The 19,045-nt window shown below is 47.7% G+C and overlaps 1 protein-coding gene across 1 annotated transcript in view; it reads left to right on the forward strand.

Moving 5' to 3' along the window:
• The first annotated feature begins 3,512 nt into the window (after nucleotides 1-3,512).
• The window catches only part of COL15A1 (collagen type XV alpha 1 chain), a 108,012-nt gene continuing 92,479 nt past the window's right edge, over nucleotides 3,513-19,045 (forward strand). The window contains exons 1-2 of the mRNA XM_042912235.1: nucleotides 3,513-3,714; nucleotides 3,792-3,877. Coding sequence (XP_042768169.1) covers nucleotides 3,704-3,714; nucleotides 3,792-3,877 — 97 coding nt within the window. The 5' untranslated portion in view covers nucleotides 3,513-3,703. The remainder of the gene's footprint in view (nucleotides 3,715-3,791; nucleotides 3,878-19,045) is intronic.

Here is a 19,045-nt window from a genome sequence, read left to right on the forward strand (position 1 = left end):
TTGAGTCCTGCTTGGGTGATCCCTTCTTCTATCTTTCTCTCCCTCTCTCTCTCTTCCCTTCCTGTGATTCTCTCTCTCTCCCTTGCTTACTTGTGCCCTTTCTCTCTCTATATAAAAAAATAAAATAAATAAAATCACTTAATTATCAAACATTTCCAACTAATTTAATTTTGAGCTTGTCACCAGACAGGCCAAACAAAACCTGTGGGCCAAATTGAGCCAATGGCCACCAGTTCATCACAACTTCTGGTTTTAACAGTCCAATAGAACCATAGACCTATTACACAATTGTAGTTGATGTAGCTCTTTCTAAGCAATGTAGAAATATATTCTAAGTTTGAGGCCTAAGAAAGTCAATTATATTTCCAGTTGATGTGATACTTTATAAGCAATAGAGAAATATAGAACTAAGAGACCAAATTCCCTATGGTTAGTGATTCATACTAAAATAAGAATGGCTGCACGTGGGAGAGAATTCATATTCACAGAGAATATGAACCGATGAAGAAAGAAGACTGAAGCAGACAATTTTGTTAGAATGTGCTTTGGCTTGTGAGTTAATTCCACGTGGGGACATCCTAGCTCTATGGCTGCTTTGGCTGCTGGTGCCTCAGCCTCTTGAAGGCTGGGTTTGGGGTTTCGCCTCTCTTGCAGACATGCCCCTTGCCAGAATCGCACCACCATCAATTATAGACGCTAACATTCAGTGAGCATTATTGTGCACCAGACACTGATAACTGCTTTGCATCCCAGGAACATCTTCATCCTTCCAAGAGCTGATAGGAAAAACTCATTGTCACCTTCGTCTTACAGATTTGCCCACATTTCATATAGCTCATAAAGAATGGAGCCAGGATTCGCCAGGCAGCATGATCCCAGAGTACCAGTTCATAATTCCTACCTTCTCAGGGACCTCTTGTTTGTTAAGAGGTGTATCTCTCTTGTGACAGGTAATTCACCACCTTTAAGGATCTTCTGCAACATTTCAAGACCTTACCCATTTTCTCCTTCTCTTATGTGTCTCTGCCCTTACCTCTGACTTGGTAAATTGCATGGCCTTTCTGAGCCTCAGTTTCTCCATCAATAAAATAGGGACAGGAGGGAGGTGGCTGGATCAGGTTTCGCAGGGCTCTGTCCATTGTAAATGTTCTGGGACTCCACAACGCTCAGGGAATACCCATGATTTCAAGTCCACATGCACACACCCATCAGCTGGCATGTCATTGAAGGTCTTGGCTCTGTAACACTTCCCTGCCCACCAGTCCCCTCTGCAACCCAGGAAATTTTTATCCATTTATTGCTTGAGAGTGCATCTCTCTGAGTACTGCCTTCCCCTTCCTCCGATGTATCCCCCTCAAACTCTCCTCAGACCCAGAGCCTGGGTGAACTTCACTCTCCTCTTGAAGCCTCTCCAGCTTTCTCCAGGACGTGCTGCTCTCTTCCTGTTCTGAAGACTGTTCACATTAATCCCAGATCTGTAGATATGTGCAGCATTTACAAGCGACAGAGCACTGTGGTGTGCAAGTTGCATATCGAGAGACCCACAGCCCAAGTCAGGATCATCGTGTCTGCTATACAGATGAAGAAATAAAAAAAAAAAAATTCAGAAAATGTCAGGATTTGCCCAACTTTACTCTGTAGCCCAGACAAGAAATGGACTGGAAACAAGCTCCTGACCTCGGGCTGGAGCTCTTTCAGAGCCCTCACTGCCCATGCAGGCATTAACCCTGTCATGCCGGAGTGCTGCGCATCTCCAGTGGGTCTAACCCGCTGTTCTCGTGCAGGTAGGTGACTGAGTGGTGGAGAGCATGGGTATCGGCAACTGTCACGCATAGGTTGGGCATGTTTTAAGCCTCGGCTTCCTCATCCATGAAATGAGGATCATTGCAGTACTGCCTTTCCAGGGTTGTAGTGTGGATTAAATGAGGTAACACAGGTATATAGGTATTTTCTGCTTTCCAAAAGTTCCCATTTTGCCACTTTGCTTTTACAAAAGACCCACGGGAATACCTGTTCTCAGTAACTGAAAGAAATCTGAAGAGCAGTTTCACTGTTGCAGAAAAAAGGAGCAAAGAGAAAATAGCGTTCAGTGTTTTGGGCAAGCTGTTAAAGATGTGGCAAGCACCCCAAGAGTGTGATGGGCCCCAGGAGACATCTTAGCATCAAGCCGCTGCAGCTTTCAGCTGTAGCTTTCGACTGTGTCTGTGAGCATCTGTGCTTTATCTCAAGTTATTTTGGGCATCATTAGCAAGATGTGTCCTAAGGTTTCAGAAAAACCTAAGAGGGGTAATTTTTGGGGGTCTGAGAATGCTAAAACTTTTTTCCATATAAATTAATGGTAATTGCTTCTTCACTCTACACTGCTTTGGCTCATGAAAGATTTCATAGGCCCACTGTACTTTCTGATAGTGGGCAGAAACTGTAAAGCATTTAGCGCAGGGTCTGGGAAATAATCAGCACTCAATAAATGTTAGCTAGTATATCCATCCCCTCCTATCTCTGGGGCCCTAACTCAGATTACTAGAAATGAAAACCAGGAGCTGACAACAGAGACATGGCCCACGGTGGCTCCTTGGTGCGTCAGGAAGAGCCATTGCTGGGGCTTGCTAGGCTTCAGAACTGTGCCTCCGTGGTGCCTCCTCCCACCCCAAAACCTTACTCTGTGGTGCCTGGTAATCATAATAAAGAGCCACCGTGTGGGGGGTTGGCCAGTGCCAGACCCTGTGCTAAGCCCTTTCCCCGTGGGATAGTCACACATACCAGGGATGGCTGAGACTGCTTCCCCTCTCCCTCATCATTATCGTGCCTGGAGAGGTGTCTCACCTCAGACTCTCACCTTCATGCACCCAATGTTTATTTGCATTTCTACCACCAGGTATTGTTTTAGCCAGCTAACAAAACAAATGTATCTTCTTGCCCTCCTGAAACTTACATTCCCATGCTGGGAGTAGGGGGGTGGGGCAGGCAAGTTATACAGCGGAAAACCTTGGAAATATCAGATACGTTCAATTTTTTATTAGGGTTCTCTTTGCGGCATGGATTTGTATATATCACGGGGCCATTTCTGGGCATTCACGTGGGGTTCGTGTGTCAGGCGTGCAGGGTAGGCACAGCAGTTAGGAGCTCAGTCCTTCTGTGTGCCCTTGTATATTCGCCCGGCCTCTCTGAGCCTCAGTTTCTTCATTTGTCATTTAAGGAAATCACAGTGACTCCAGCCTCCCTGGGCTGTTGAGAGAATCCCATTGGTCCATGAAAGGAGAGTGCTTTGGCCGCGGGGCAGCTCAGACCGGGACAGACGTTAGGGCGGGAGGGAAGGAGTCCCGCTGACCCAGACGGGCGCGGGCACGAGGCTTTTCTCGAAGGTTACATAAGGCGGCCCGGGGTGGCGGCCGCGGCCGGGAGCGCGCGTCCGTCGAAGGGGGAAAGGGGCGTGGGGACGGCAGCGGCGGCCGGGACCCCCGGGGCGTGAGTGCGGCGCCGCCGGCCTAGGTGGGCGCGGCGCGGCTCGCGAGCGAGCGCAGGGCGCGGCGGAGTCGGGTTTCAGAGCGCGGGTGACTCAGGGCGCGGGCCGGGAGCCGGGAGCCTGCCCGCCGCCGCCGCCGCCGCTGCCCAGCGCCGCCTTTGTTCGCTGCAGGAAGGGCGAGCGGCGGCCAGCGCTCAGCCGGGCGCACGGTGCCTTCGGGGGGTTCGGCGGGCCTGCGAGATGGCGCCAAGGTAGGACTCGCTTCCCCGCGCCCCGGGCCCTCGCCCCTCCCGCCCGCCTCACCTTCTTGCCCCCCCACTTCTTGCAGGAGGAACGGACGGTGCTGGCGCCTGCTGTTGTTGCTTTCGGTCTCCGCGCTTCTCCCCGCTGTCACCCGGACCCGCTCCGCGACAGGTAAGCGACCCGGCCCGGGGGTGGCCCCGGCTGCCTCCGCGCGCCCCGGGGAAGTTGGTTTTTGGCGGCGGGCGTGCCTGCGGTGCGCGCTCATTCCTGGACATAAAAGGGAGTCCTCGCCGCTCTGTGCGCACTGGCGCTCCCGGCGCCGCTTCCCCGGGCGGTGAAGGGGATGCGAGGGGGCGAACCGGGGTCCCTGACCCGTCGGGCGGGTGGCGCGTGGTCTGGACGCTGTGCAGCTAGGGCGCGGCCCCTGCAGCCGTGGGCACAGAGGGACTTTGGAAGTACGGGGGCAGCGCCAGCGGCTCCGAGGGAACAGTTAGCTCTAGTTCACCCGGAGCCCGCGCGCAGGTCCTGCGTGCCGGCTGGCTCATTGTAAGGACAGGTCTGGTGCCCGCTCTGCACACAGGTGCGGCCGCGTGATCGCTAGCAGAGACACCTGGCGCCTTTGCCGCGCAAGAAATAACGGGACTGAATCGCCTCGATGCCTAACTTACCCCTGAGTTAGCTGAAGGAGTCCCATCCATGGTGGGCAGTGGCGCCCAGGGTGATGAGAAGAACTACCGGCGGGGAGCCAGGGGATCTGGTCCCCTTCTGTTCCACAAGCCTCACTTTCCTCACTAGGACCCAGAGCAGGGTGGATGACTAGTAGGGTCTGAGTTAAAACAGATTTTGGTTAAGTTGTGTTCAGGCTGCCTGGGCTTGAAGCGTGGCTGAGTTAGGTGACCTTGGGCAATGGATTTCACCTCTTCGTGCCTCAGTTTCCTCACCCCAAAAAACGGGAATAATTAGACCACCTTTCCTCATAGGGATGCTGTGAAGATTAAAAGAGGTCTTAGAGGTAATACGCTTTCCACACTGTGGCACATACTAGGCAGAAAATAAGCGATAGAAACTATGGGTCGGTCCTTGCAATAGCTGTTAGAAAGCAATGCAGGCAGTTTTTACAGAGGACACTGATGATTAGGGAGGCTTAGGAAGTGGCCTGTCCAAAAGGCAGGACTGGAGCCCGGATCCTAGGCTCCCGTCCTTCCACCCTCAGCCCTTTCTCCATGCCGAGTTTGCAGAACTGTGTTCTCCAAAGGGTCCCACCCGTCCTGGATTTAGGAGATCAGTACACAGCCTGGACAGAATACGTGTCTGAGGAGAAGGGGCAGCAACCTCTCTCCCTTTGAAGGACACTGAGGATTGAGGGGGTGGCCTGGGTTAACTCTTTGTATGCCAGAGAAAGCCTGGGACAACCTAGACCATTGTCTCCTTGGCCTCTGGCCACTTTTCCCACCGGAACATCCAGGCTAGCATTTCTTGTAGATCAGAGGGCAGAGGGAGCACAGTTCTGGCTTCTCAGCGTCATGCCCCATGTCGAAACGCTGCAATTTCCCATGTGATATAGGGCACTGCCAGCTCAGCGGTAGAGGGCGGCCTGTATTTCATGGGCTTTCGTGAATTTTGCTGCAACCCCTGCCTCCAAAAGGAAGAAGATTCTGGGCAAAGAGACTTTGGTGTTTCTTTCTCCTCCTGTGTTTGAAGGCTCCCCTTGATGTCAAGTCAGTTGTTAGAAACAACACAGAGGAAACCCTGTTCCCATCGAAAGCGTTAAAAGGGAGTGGCAGGAAACCGCCACGAGCTGGAAAGGGCCACGAGAGGGCCATCTGCAACTGATGGGTATTCAGTGTCCCTCTGGGCCTCTGCAGAAACTCTTAGACATGTAAGATATCCTCCTGCAAGCCCAGTTTTGCATGCCGTTTAATAAGGCCAACAGTTATAAGCAAATCACTTTATATGCTCAGGCAGAGGTGTGGGCATGTCTGGGTTACATTCATCCAATCTTCAAAAGTGCTCCAGGAGGCAGGGACTGGGACTGTTATCTTTGTGCTCCAGATAAGGAAACCGAGGTCCAAAGTCTCAAGGCTTCCCAACTCTAGAGGGTTTTTCCTGGCCTGCCCTGTTTGAAGAGATCCTTGTCAATGGGACCCTATCCCCTACACCGATCCTCGTGCCCCTCATGTGTCATGGCTGAGCTAGTAAAGTTACAGTGTCATTGGAACACCTGCTATTTTAGCAGATAAGAAGGTGGTTTTAGGGGACAAGGGCAGCGGTTTCACAAGGTATTTTGTTCCTGTTAATAAAATCCCAATATGTGCAAATTATTTACTTTTCTTTATACTGTTTTATTGTGAAATATAATATCCATTCAGAAAAGTGCACACAAAAATTACAGCCCAAGTGTTTATCACAGAGCAAACAGCCACATAACCCGGGTCAAGAATAGGAGAGCCCCAGAAGCTTGTGCCCCTTGGATGTGACTGTTCCCTCCTTGCCCTCAGAGGTAACCATCACCTTGACTTTTATGGTGATTGCTTCCTTATTCTTTAGAAATAACTTTAGTACCTAAGCATGTATCCCCAGATTCTACAGTTCCACTTGAATTTGAACTTTATACATGGCTTATTTCACTGGATATTCAGTTTTCAGATTTGTCTATACTGTTGTGTGTGGCTGTAGTTAATTCATCTTTGTTGCTGTATAATTTTCTACTGTATTAACATACTGTACATCATCTATTCATTTGTCTCCAATATTTGGGTTGTTTCCATTTTGGCAGAGACAGTGGTGGGTTTGCGAACATTCTTGTACATGTCTCTTGGTGCACATGTGCACATACCCCTGTTGGTTCTGTGTCTAGGAGTGGGGTGCTGGGTAACAGGGTGTGTTCATCCTTCAACTGAACAGACAGTGCCAGACCATCTTACATATGGTGGTACTGAGGTGCATGGTCACCCACTGGGTATGAGTCCCCATTTCTTCAAATCCTCACCAGCGCTTGATCTTGTCACTGGGCTGAATTTCAGCCCTTCTAATGAGTACATAGTAGAATCTTACTGTAGTGTTTTTTTAAAAAAAAGATTTTATTTCAATTCCACTTACTTATTTTGAGGTAGAGAGAGAGAGCATGTGGGAGGGGCAGAGAGAGAAGGTCAGAGAGAGAATCCCAAGCAGGCTCCACGCCGTCAGCACAGAGCCCAGTGTGGAGCTTGAACTCATGAACCACAAGATCATGACCTGAGCTGAAATCAAAAGTCAGATAAAAGTCAACTGAACCACCCAGATACCCCTTACTATAGTCTTAATTTATATTTTCCTGATATTTAAGTTGATTACCTTTTCATATATTTATCGGACATCTGGTTATCCTGGTTGACTTTTTTATTGAGGTAAAATTCACATAACAAAACTAGCCATTTTCACGTGTACAATTCAGTGGCAGTCGGTCCATTCAAACTGTTGTACAGCTGTCACTTCTGTCTGGTTCCAAAGCATGTTCATCTCTCCAAAGAGTGAAAAACATTATTTCCATGAAGTGGTCACTCCCCATGGCCCCCATCCTCATCCTATTAGCCCCTGGGAACCACTAAACTGCTCTCTGTCTCTATGGATTTACCTATTCTGGATCTTTCATGTAAATGGCATCATAAAGTATGTGCCTTTTGTGTCTGGCTTCTTTCACTTAGCTTAACGTTTTTGAGATTCATCCATTTTTTAGCAAGTGTCAGTACTTCATTCCTTTTAATGGCTGAGTAATATTCCACTGAATAGATATACTACAATTCGTTTATCCATTCTTTCGTTGATGGGGATGTTGATTTGTTTCCTCCTTTTAGCTCTTGTGAATAGCGCTGTTATGAACATTTGATACAAGTATTTGAGTACTTCTTTTCATTAATTTGGGTATATATACTTAGCAGAACTGCTGGGTCACAGGGTAAGTACATGCTTAGATTTTTTTTTTTTTTTTTTTAGAAATTCCCAAACTCCTTTCCACAGTGGCTGTACCACTTCACATTCCCACCAGCAGTGTACAAAGGCTCTGATTTTTTTCACATCCTTGCCAACACTTTTTATAATTACAGTCATCTTAGTAGGTATGAAGTGGTCCCTCATTGTTTTGATTTGCATTTCCCTGATGACTAATGATATTGAGCATCTTTTCATGTGCTTTTTGACCATTTGTAAATCTTCTTTGGGGCAAATCTGAATGCTAATCAGAGCCAGTTTGGCTTTTTCCTCAGATCATCTCACTCTTGCTCATGGCCATCTGATATGCTTTCCTGAAGGAGAGCAAAGCGGGTAGGAATCACACCTGAGACCCCCCATCTCTGGCCTCTGCCTTACCTGTGCCCTGGCCTGTAGTGAGCTACTGTTGCTGACGTGCCATTAGAAATTACAATGAATATAAATGATTATAGTGTTTTAATTACTGGGTAAACTTGTTGGTTTTGTATAAAGTGGGGAATTCCTGCGGTAACATCCTGTGCCGTGCGTGTGTTTTACAGCAGAGTGCAGGCTGAAAGCTCCTGGCACACTGAACCAGCCACAGCTTCCCATGCAGTGCTGGGATTTTGTAGTCTCTTCAGCTTTGCACATGATGTGAACTAATCTCCCTGTCTGGAGTATACTTTCTTACCTTCTGTCTCTCTTTAAGGCCTAATTCTACCTCCCAGCTTAAATGGCGCTCTGGAAGAGGCATCTCTCTGGCCAAGCTTTCTCATCAACTCCCCATTCCCTCATCTCTCTCTTCCAGCACCAGCATTGTCCCCCTGTACTGTCAGTATGTTTATTTCTCTCTCTTTACCATGGGAGCACCTTGAGGGTGTGGGTCATGCCTCATTTGTCCACGGTTGGCCACTTGGACTTTGGCTCTTTTGTCATTATTATAAACAGAGCTGCTGGGACCATCTTCTGACAAATGATCTTTGTTTTCTTTTTAGGTTATTATTATTATTTTTGACTAGATTACCCCAGACTTACTTTCCCATCAAAGAACAGAAGTAGTTGCACGTTTCTTACATATTTAGATAGATCTCTCTTAGATACAAATTTAATCATTTTCCTTCCTCCTTTAATTGCTCTCACTGGATTCTCACTCTACCTAAGATGGGGGTCATGCTCCTTGCCGCAGAGGGCCCTTTGTGGCTTCCTGGTCTCCAGCCACACAGAGCCCCTCTTGACTTGGGCTCACTCCAAACCACCGGTAGCTTGCAGAATGAGACATGCGATGTCTCACCTCTGCATCTCTGCATAGGCTGGTCACTCTTTGAGAGAATGCCTTTCTTCCTGTCCACCTGGCAACCCCCCATTCACCCTTTAAGCATCCTCTCTGGGAAGCCCTCCTCTGCCTGGCATGTTGGGTGTTTTTCCTTTGGGCTGACACTGTTTATCCACTCGTCCCTTGGTCCCAGGGCTTCTCAGACCGGACCGTGACCACTGATGATTCGTTTGCCTCCCATGCTACATGGGAAGCTCCAAGAGGCAGGACTAGGTCTTTCCAACTCTGAATCCCAGAATGCCTGAGCAAGCATTCAGAAAACCCTTTCAGTGAATCAAAGAGGGAGTGAATGGGTAGGTCCAGGTTGTGGTCTGGAGAGAACGCGCCAATTTACCATATCATCTGTGGATTGTCATTCGTCTCGATTCTTCCACAGCTCTGCCAACTCTGGGGGTGACCATGGCTGAGTAATGAGGGTACATTATGGGGCTTTTAGGTTTTTCTCCTTTAGTGACTTTAATAACTAGTTAGGAATTTATGCTTATGTTACTTTGCTCTTTATTTTCATTACATCTAATTGCATAAACAACTTGTTTTCCTGTTTATCCCCACTCATCTTATTCCTAGTGGCCTCCATTTTGTCCAGAGTTGTACACTTATCTTTTCTCTGCTAGCTAAATATATGAGTTTGTTTTCAAGGTTTCCTTTAATGTCTATAGCTTGACCTACTTAAAACGGACCATAAATTAGGTAAATTACATAGATTACATAGGGTATAATCTGGTCAGTTGTTTTTTGTTTTTTTTTTTTTCAAAATGGTACTCAGGATTCTCCAAAACACTAATTAAGATGTGAGCTATTAACCAATTATCATGTTGCTTCTGGTTGTGGTCATATACGTTTGTTTCTTTAATGGTCAAAAAATTTTTCTCAAACCTCTACTTTGGTCACTTCCCTGTACCTATGCATGTGCGTGTTTTTTAAATCCCACATGGTCTTCATGATCATTGCTTTAAAAAATGTTTATTTATTTTGGGGGCAGGGGCAAAGAGAGAGAGAGAGAGAAAGAGAGAGAGAGAGAGAGAGAGAGAGAGAATCCCAAGCAGGTTCTGCGCTGTCAGTGTGGAGCCCAACAAACTGTGAGATCATGACCTGAGCTGAGTCAAGAGTCGGAGGCTCCACCGACCTAGCCATCCAGGAGCCCTGATAATTGTTGCTTCGTAATATATTTTAAAATCTGGTAAAGGAAGTCACCCCTGTCTCGTTCACTAAGCCATACATTTTTTAGTACAGACTGATTTATCACCCAGGTTTTTCATGATACGATTGGATACTGGGAGTGTTGGCGAGGTGGTGAGCAGGTGAGGGTTATCAAAGAGGAAGAAATCTTACAGTGAGATTCAGTTGAAGATGCTAATGTGCAATAAGGAGAATGGATGGCAAATAAGGCTTCAAAGTCAGAGCAGCAGATCATGGAGCCTGAGCTGCTGCTGTCGACACAGAGCCCAGAGGAGCTGAGATGCATCAGAGGCGTTGGGAAGAGCAGGTTTGCTGGCTGACCACCTTCCTCTGTTCCATCCCAACTCAAGAGAGAAAAAGTCTATGGTTAGAGCAGAACCTGGGAGAAGGTCCAGACCTATTATTGGGCAAGATTTAATGAGGGAGTTATGAGGCTGGGGTCACCTAATGAGTGCAGCCCACCCCTTATCCCCATCAGAACTCAATTTAACTCAATGCAACCTAATCTAGTACAACCCACCTCAACCCAACCCAACCCAAGCCAACCCAAACCGAACCAGTTTTATCCAACCCAGTTCATTTTTGCACTTGTTGCATGGCATGGATGACTTAAGATTGGACAGGGAAGAAATCTGTTCTGAGGGTCCGCATATCTCCCTCAAATGAGCAGGATCCCTGAGTTCAGGTATTAGGGGGCCTCTTCCTGGGTTTGGAGGAGCTTAGCTAGAGTCTGGTGTGCAGGGAGTAGCCCTGCCTTAAGCCTCTCCAGGAGTCATCCTTCCATCACTGAGGCACTCAAATGGGGCCCAGCTTAAAAGCCCCATCTACCACCAGGAGGGCTTTTTTCTTTTTTTTTTTTAACGTTTTTTTATTTTATTTTTGAGACAGAGAGAGACAGAGCATGAACAGGGGAGGGACAGAGAGAGAGGGAGACACAGAATCTGAAACAGGCTCCAGGCTCTGAGCTGTCAGCACAGAGCCCGACGCGGGGCTCGAACTCACGGACCGTGAGATCATGACCTGAGCCAAAGTCGGATGCTTAACTGACCAAGCCACCCAGGCGCCCCCAGGAGGGCTTTTTCAACTAGTCTTTTCACAAAGCAAACATCTGCTAAAGTCTTTGAAAAACTTCCCTGTTCTGTGTTCTGGCTACTATAGAGATATATACATTTGTAGATATATAGATTTCTGTCTTCTTCCCGTATTTCCTGGCCGCCTGCTCTCTCTGAGACCCTCTGGGGTGGGTGGTGGGTGACTAAAAAGATGCACTGGACTGAGCACCCGTCCTAGAGGGACTCAGCAGAACTGACTACTGGTTCAGTAGTAGAGACCAGTGTGCAGCAACAGCTGGCTTAAATGCTGGGGAACTGATCCTGTGTGTCCTAATGGAGGTGCAAGCAAGCCTCAGCACTCCAAAGTAGGGGTGTCTATTTCCCCCAGAAGATGGGGCAGGCAGGGGGAGGGAAGCAGCCTTTGAAAGAGGAGACTTATTTTTTCAATAATGTTAAAAAAAAAATTGAGAGTAAAAAAAATAGTCATTGTAAAAACCTAGGGGGTGAAAAGAGTTCATAAATGTCACATATTATCTCACGACTCAGAGACAGATGCTGCTGGCATTTGGTGGACAGTTTTTCAAAGTAATTTGCTGAAATATGCACATACGTTATAAAAAGAATAGATCATTCTGTCAACATTGTGTTGTGTTGCTCGGCATTTTTTTCCTTAGTAATCTTCTAAACACTTCCTCTGGGACACTAAATATTATTTCCTAACATCCTTTGTAATTTAAATAATATTTCATTGTACGTATGCCCCATAATTAAACTAGCCCCCTTATATGCCTTCAGACTATTTCTGGCTGTTCACTGTTATAAACACTATCATGATGACCCTACTCTTGTAGCTCTGGATTTGACCTTTTCTGCAGTTATTTCCGAACATAAATTCCTAAAACAAATTGTTGGCCCAATGCATGCCCATTTTGAAAGCTTCTGTTGCATTCTTTGGGAAGGTGATAGTAATTTGCACTTCCCGCAGCAACACACAAGACTGGCTCACCCCTCCTTTATCTGCTGCTGCTGTTTCTCTAATCCAAAAGGAGAAAAGGACAGCAGGTAAGAAGACAGTGCTGCATTACTGCCTCATATCATCCTTAGTTGAATGGAGTCGGGAATCCTTCCTCCCTTTTCCCCTCCTGCTTCATTCATTCATTTTGCACATGCCTTGTAAGGGCTGGAAGAGAAGAGGATTCTTCAGGAAATTGGAGTTCCAGAGGTGTTCATGGTCCATGTTCAAGGACCTTGGTGGTTCTCAACCTTGGCTGCACCTTAGAATCACTTGGAGTTTCAGAATGATGTGATGCCCAGCCTTCCCCACTTCCAGGATTCTGAACTCCCCTGGGGTGAAGTCTAGTCGTTGGCGGGTTTGAAAAGCTCCTGGTGTGATTCAAGGGTGCAGCCAGGGTTGAGAACAAACCACGCAGTCCAAGGGCCCCCTTTCAGAGGTGGTAATCCCGACTCCCAGAGACGAAAGTACCTGTCTGTGGTTGCAACACATGTGAGTGACAGAGCTCGCACTGGATCCCAGAGGGACCTTCAGGGGGTGTAGCTCAGGCATAGGAGCTCTGGGAGCCTGGGTCCTGAGTTCAAATCTCAACTCTGCTACTTCCCATTGAGTGACCTCCCTTTCCCTTATCATCCCTACCTGTAAATTGGGTCAATAATTCCTACTATGAAGACTAACAAGGTAAGCCTTGGGCCTGTAATTGGGGACCCATTCAATACCTCCTTCCTTCCCTGCTCCCACATGTCTGTGGGTTCCCTGAGGGTGGGAACCCTATTTTATTTATCCATGTTTCCTCAGCATCTGACATGGCACCAAACGGACACAATGAGCATTTGAATACATTAATGAATGAGTCATTCAAAGCCTGGGACTGTGGAGATCTTAGTGAAAACCCAGCATTATGAACCCTTGACCATAGCGAAGTCTGTGTGTGCCTCCAGCCCTGCTGAAAGACCACCCGCAGCCCTCTGCTGCGATGGATGGTGTGGGGACCAGAGTGGGCGTGAGAGCAGGGACTGGATATAACAGATATGTCAGGGATAGCATGCATGTCACAGAAGAAAAATGAAGGTATTCTTTTGGGTGCTGGAAAGTTATAACCGTTCTAGAATAGAAGTCTAGAGAGCCGAAAAGCTGGTGACAAACCGAACCTAAGTTCATGCAGTGTCAGTGGCATCATACACACAACTCCATCTGAAGTTGGGTCAGCCAGCTGCTTCTCTCCTCCCAGCCGTACATCGTAGCAGTTGGCTTCTTTTGTCTTTATTTTCAGCACACGGGTCTGTCTCCCTCCACCCTACAATGCACCGCCCCCCAACTGCGGCGACAGTAGCCTTCTGGCTTCTTGCTACTCAGATGTACCGGCAGCATCAGCATCATGGGGGATGTTGGTAAAAACGCAGCATCTCCAGTCTCATCTACAGGCCCAGTAAATCAGTATCTGCATTTTAACAAGATCCCCGGTGATTCACATGCACGTTACAGTTTGAGCAGCACTGCAAAACCAACTCTGATTATGTTACCTGTGCTGAAAACCCTCTGTCATCTTCCCATGCTGACCACCTGTGGTAGGCAGTCATGGCCCTCCAAAGGTGTCTACGTCCTAATCTCCAGAGCCTGTGACTAGATGAGGTCACATGGCATAGGAGAACTCGGACTGCAGATGGAATTCTGCTTGGTAATCAGTTGATCTTAAAAGAGGGTGAGGATCCTCAACTATCTAGATGGGCCAATGTAATCACAAGGGTCCTTAAGAATGGAAGGGGGTGGGCAGGAGAGGAGGGCAGAGAGATGCAACGTGAGAACTTGACCGGCTTTTTTTGCTGGTGTTAAGATGCAGGAAGGGGCTATGAGCCAAAGAACACAGGCGGCTTCTAGAAGCTGGAGAAGGCAAGAAATGGATTTTCCCTTGAAGCTTCCAGAAAGGAGCACAGTCTGTTGATACCTTGCTTTTTATCCAAATAAGATCTGTGTTGGACTTCTAACCTACAGAACTGTAAGATAATAAGCTTTTGTTAATATAAGTCACTAAATTTGGGGTGATCTCTTATAGCAGCCATAGAAAAGGATTACAGCACTTCTTAGCATGGCATTTGAGACCCTGGATGTCCCACCGATGTGGTGTTCTGGCTTCGTCTCCCAGAATATTCCTCTTCATAGCCTGACCTCAAACCACACAAACTCCAAAGTAGCTGGAATCTGGGGGAGGGCCACCTCAAAAGTCTAAACTGGGGACATTCTATCCCCTGTACCCCCAGTACCTAGCTCCATGCCTGGCCCCTGGCAGGTACTCAGGCAACGCTCACTAAACGAATAACCTGATGGCAGCCTGGTACATTCAGGTTACCATCAGCCATGAGGGGTTCCCCTAGATTCAGGAGGCAAGTATGGCAACTGTGGGGGAGGCACGGAAGAAACTTTCCCAAAGGCTCAGCTTTGATGTTCCCCTGTTCTTCTTTTGTCTTAGCTCTCTGCCTCTTTATGGGCCTCGGCTTCCCATCCGAGAAGTGAAGGGGTTAGAGCAGGTGAACCCTTAAAAGCACTGTTAGCATGAATATTATAGGATGCCTGAGTTCAGATGGCCAAATGCTGTGGCACTTGGGGAAAAGAATTGAACTCAGTGGCCCTCATCCCCGTTCATCTGGTTGCTAGGCAGATGCCTCACTCCATCCCGGTCTGCAAGTCAGGATACAGAACTGTGCCCAACAACTGTGTGTATTTGGCACAAAGCAGAGACCAAAGCTGCCCTCTCCCCCTGTCTAGTTAAAATGCCAAATTACTCACTCTCCCACAGCAAGAAAAAAAAGGGGGGGAGGGGGGCAGAAACCATTTCTCACTGCAGAGTTTTTCCATGTGACACATTTTCTAATTTTACTTCAGGTTTAACTGTCTGGAGTAGATGGCTCCATTTCAGGGTCTCCCCCCCCCCCTTCTTTTAGAATGTAAACTTCCAGTCTGAGAAGTGGAATGTTTTTGCTTGTTTAATATTTGCAAGTGTGGGCTGATACCAGATTACAGCTGAATGTGTTCATTTTCTCTGCTGGGGCAAGTTCTCTAAAATGCACAGCACTAACCTAGTGGTCAGATTCCTCGATTCTGGGCTCGGCTGTGGGAGCTTGGCCGAGTCACTTCCATTCTCAGACTCAGACACTTGCTGTACGAGGACAGGAAAAGCCTGGCTCACCAAGGAGACTGTGTGGTTGGACTGGAAGAAGTGGTTGGTGAGCCCCATTTCTAAGAGTACTGTTGGGACTTCATTGGAATTGTATGCGCCTTATTTTATTTTATTTTTATTATTTATATTTTAATTTTTTAATGCTTATTTATTTTTGAAAGAGACAGAGAGACAGAGCATGAGTTGGAGGGGGGGACAGAGAGAGAGGGAGACAGAATCTGAAGCAGGCTTCAATCTCTGAGCTGTCGGCACAGAACCTGGTGTGGGGCTCGAACTCACAAACCATGAGATCATGACCTGAGCCAAAGTCGGATGCTTAACCGACTGAGCCACCCAGGTGCCCCACACCTGATTTTACATCTGCCACCAGCTCTGTGTGGTTGTCCCAGGGCATGGACTGGCTGAGAAATTGTTAGTGCCTGGAAAGAGTCCTGCAGCTTTGTTTTAAAGAAATTGATCTTGCCCTTTCAGTGTCTCTGGTGTCTAATCTCCTGCTTGCATCCATCTGCCCAGAGTCAGTCCTGTGTCTTGTCTTCTAATTGATTGTTGTAGCTGCTCCCTTGCTGGTAGGACCTCTATCTTTCCGTCCTCAAGCACTCACTGCAAGTAGAGTGGGTCATTGAAACACAGGTCCCATCATGTCGTGCCCCCTCTTAAAAACCCTTCCATGCGTTCCATTACAGCACCTGAAATTCCACTCTCCTTGGGCTGAAGCTCCAGGCTGTTTGTCCCCTCCTATCCGTCTTCATGCCCTGGCTCCAGCCACATCAAGATACTTGCTGATCTCAACTTCACAAGTATGTTCCCTTCACCCAGCATTTGCTAGTGCCTACCTGCGGGCTGGAATACTCTCCCTGCCCTGCTGAAATCCTCTTTCGCCTTTTCCCCTTTATAGACTTACTACTCAAAACAGTCTCTGCACCAGCACATTGGCATCACCTGGGAGCTTGTTAGAAAGGCAGGGCCCCGGAGTGCCTGGGTGGCTCAGTCAGTTAAGCATCTGACTTTTGGTTTCGGCTCAGGTCATGATGCCACAGTTCATGGGATTGAGCACTGAATCGGGCTCTGTGCTGACATCGTGGAGCCTGCTTGGGATGCTCTCTCTCTGCCTCTGTCTCTGCTCCTCCTTCACACTCTCTCTCTCTCAAAGAAAGAAGGAAGGTAGGAAGGATGGAAGGAAGGGGGAAGGAAAGAAGGAAGGAAGGAAGGAAGGAAGGAAGGAAGGAAGGAAGGAAGGAAGGATGGAAAGAAGGAAGGAAGGAAGGAAGGAAGGAAGGAAGGAAGGAAGGAAGAAAAAAAGGGAAAAAAAATGCAAAGTCCCAGGTTAGAATCACCCGATGCTGGGGGATGCATGTGTACATGGCCTTTGTAGCATGGTGGTTAAGTGCTGGGGCTGTGGGATCAGACAGAGCTGGCTGCAGTTCTAGGATTTGAACATACCAGCTGGTGACTTTGGATGATTTACGAATCCTCTTCTAGCCTGTTTCCTCATCTGTAGAGTGGGAGATAATAATAGTACCCATCTCAGAGTTCTTGTGATGAGGACATGAAATCATGTCCCCAAAGCTCTGAGCACAGTGCTTATACCTGATTCATTCCATTAGGGATCAGAATTCACGTGCAAATCCGTCTTGCCAAGGATAGGAGGGCTGGGATGAGGCCATTCATCTTTGGAATCATTGACCTTCCACTGGCAGGACATAAAAAGCCATACTCTGTTGTGGGGAAAAGTGAAATATAGCTAAATAAGAACTTTGCCAGGGTGGGAGGGAGGGTGGGATACAATTAATTGTAAACTTTCAGGCCTCCTTAGACTTCACCATCCTGCCTGCCATATCTGGTAGGATTTTCATTCATTCATTTGTTCACTCACTTTTACTGAATAAATATTCATTGATGGCCTACAAGGCAATGTGGTATGTGCTGGGCATCACATGATGAACAAGAGAGGCATGGTTCCCACCCTCTGGGAGCCGGCAGTCTATGGGGGACATAGACACTAAGTAAATAATTGTACGAAAACCCCCTAAATATATGTAGATGGTAAACAAATGTTAAGAAGAAGTACAGGGACCTATGAGAGCACAGACCTGGCCACTCTCATCAGCACCGGGGTGTCAGGAAAGTCTCCATGAGGAGTGACATTTAAGATGAATTGTGAGGGATGAATCAATTTAGCCAGGAAATGGGGTGGGGCTGGTGGGTTGGAAGAGGATTGGAATGTTCCAGATCAAGGGATCAGAATGAGGAGAGGGGGGAAACAGCAGCCTGTGTGCAGCCTGAGCGTGGTGTGGGAGGGGAGGTTGTGGGGGGTCTGGAGATGAACACAGAACCTCCATCCAGAAACTGTTTCCCCACACCTGGCCTCCAGTGGGGCCAACATCTTGGCTTCCCTCAGTCCCATGGGTCCCATGCAGTGCTCATAGCCCAGGATCCATGGGCTAGGGGCCTCTGGGTCCTGCCTCCTGCCCTGCTGGTGCCTCTAATTGCAGAGAGCGAACTGCTCTAGGGAGGGGGGTCTGGGGTCTCCATCTCTTTCTTGCACAGGAGAAGTGCAGTTAAGAGATTTACTGCAAAATGATAGGGGAGCAGGGCTGGAGTGAGAGCCACCCAGAGCCTCGGCCACCCGGAGCCTGTCACAGCTGCCTCACCAACAGGCCATGAATGTCACATGGGGAAAGGATTCTAAGAATTGCCCTCTGCAGTTAGACTCCAGTTAGCCTTGGCTTTGAAAAGCTTCTTCCTGTCTATGAAATGAAGGGATTGGACCAGCTGTAAGCCCATCCAGATATGATATTATCTCTTTTGATTTCTGTCTCTCTCTGGATCTCTGTATTCCGAACGTGCGTCCATAAACACACAATGCAGAATTAATTCTCTCCCCATGGAACAGAAACAAGATCTTGGAAGTAAATAACTCTGGTGGGAAACTTTTAGAAGTGTTTATGCAAGAGAGTAACTTCTTTAAAAATGGTGGGATATACCGGGGCATCTGAGTGGCTCAGTCAGTTAAGCGGCCGACTTCAGCTCAGGTCATGATCTCACAGTTTGTGAGTTTGAGCCTGGTATTGGGCTCTGTGCTGACAGCTCAGAGCCTGGAGCCTGTTTCGGATTCTGTGTCTTCCTCTCTCTCTGCCCCTTTCCCATTCCTTCTCTGTCTCTCAAAAATAAATAAATGTCAAAAAAAAATTTTTAATGGTGGGATATAGATGATGGGTTACCCCCTCCTGTCTAGGCCATTCCCCTAGAGACCTTCTCAAACTGGCTGTGCTCATGGTCCATGGCTGTGTGACTGTGGCATGCAAAGCCACATTGTTTATTTTCTGCATCCACTTTACTCAGAGGTTGGTAACTTGGGGTGGGGTGGGAAGTCCAGTAATAACTGGGGAATGATTTAGAACATTTTATACTAAAAGGAACAGCACACATATATTATGGAGTGGAGTGCAAAAGTTGAGGGTTTTTAGAGATAAAGCAGGAGACTTTAATTACGTTTCCAAGCTCTGGGGGGCTCTTTGGCTAGACCCAGATAGTCAGGAATAGGGTCCCCTCTCCCTGATGGTAGGATGCTTGAGTGGAGATGATGCTGTATATAGATTTGAGGTCCCTAACTTGTGGAGGAGGCTCAGAATTACGGCAGTGG

Source organism: Panthera leo, chromosome D4, assembly GCF_018350215.1.
Source record: "Panthera leo isolate Ple1 chromosome D4, P.leo_Ple1_pat1.1, whole genome shotgun sequence".
In the NCBI taxonomy this organism is placed as follows: domain Eukaryota; kingdom Metazoa; phylum Chordata; class Mammalia; order Carnivora; family Felidae; genus Panthera; species Panthera leo.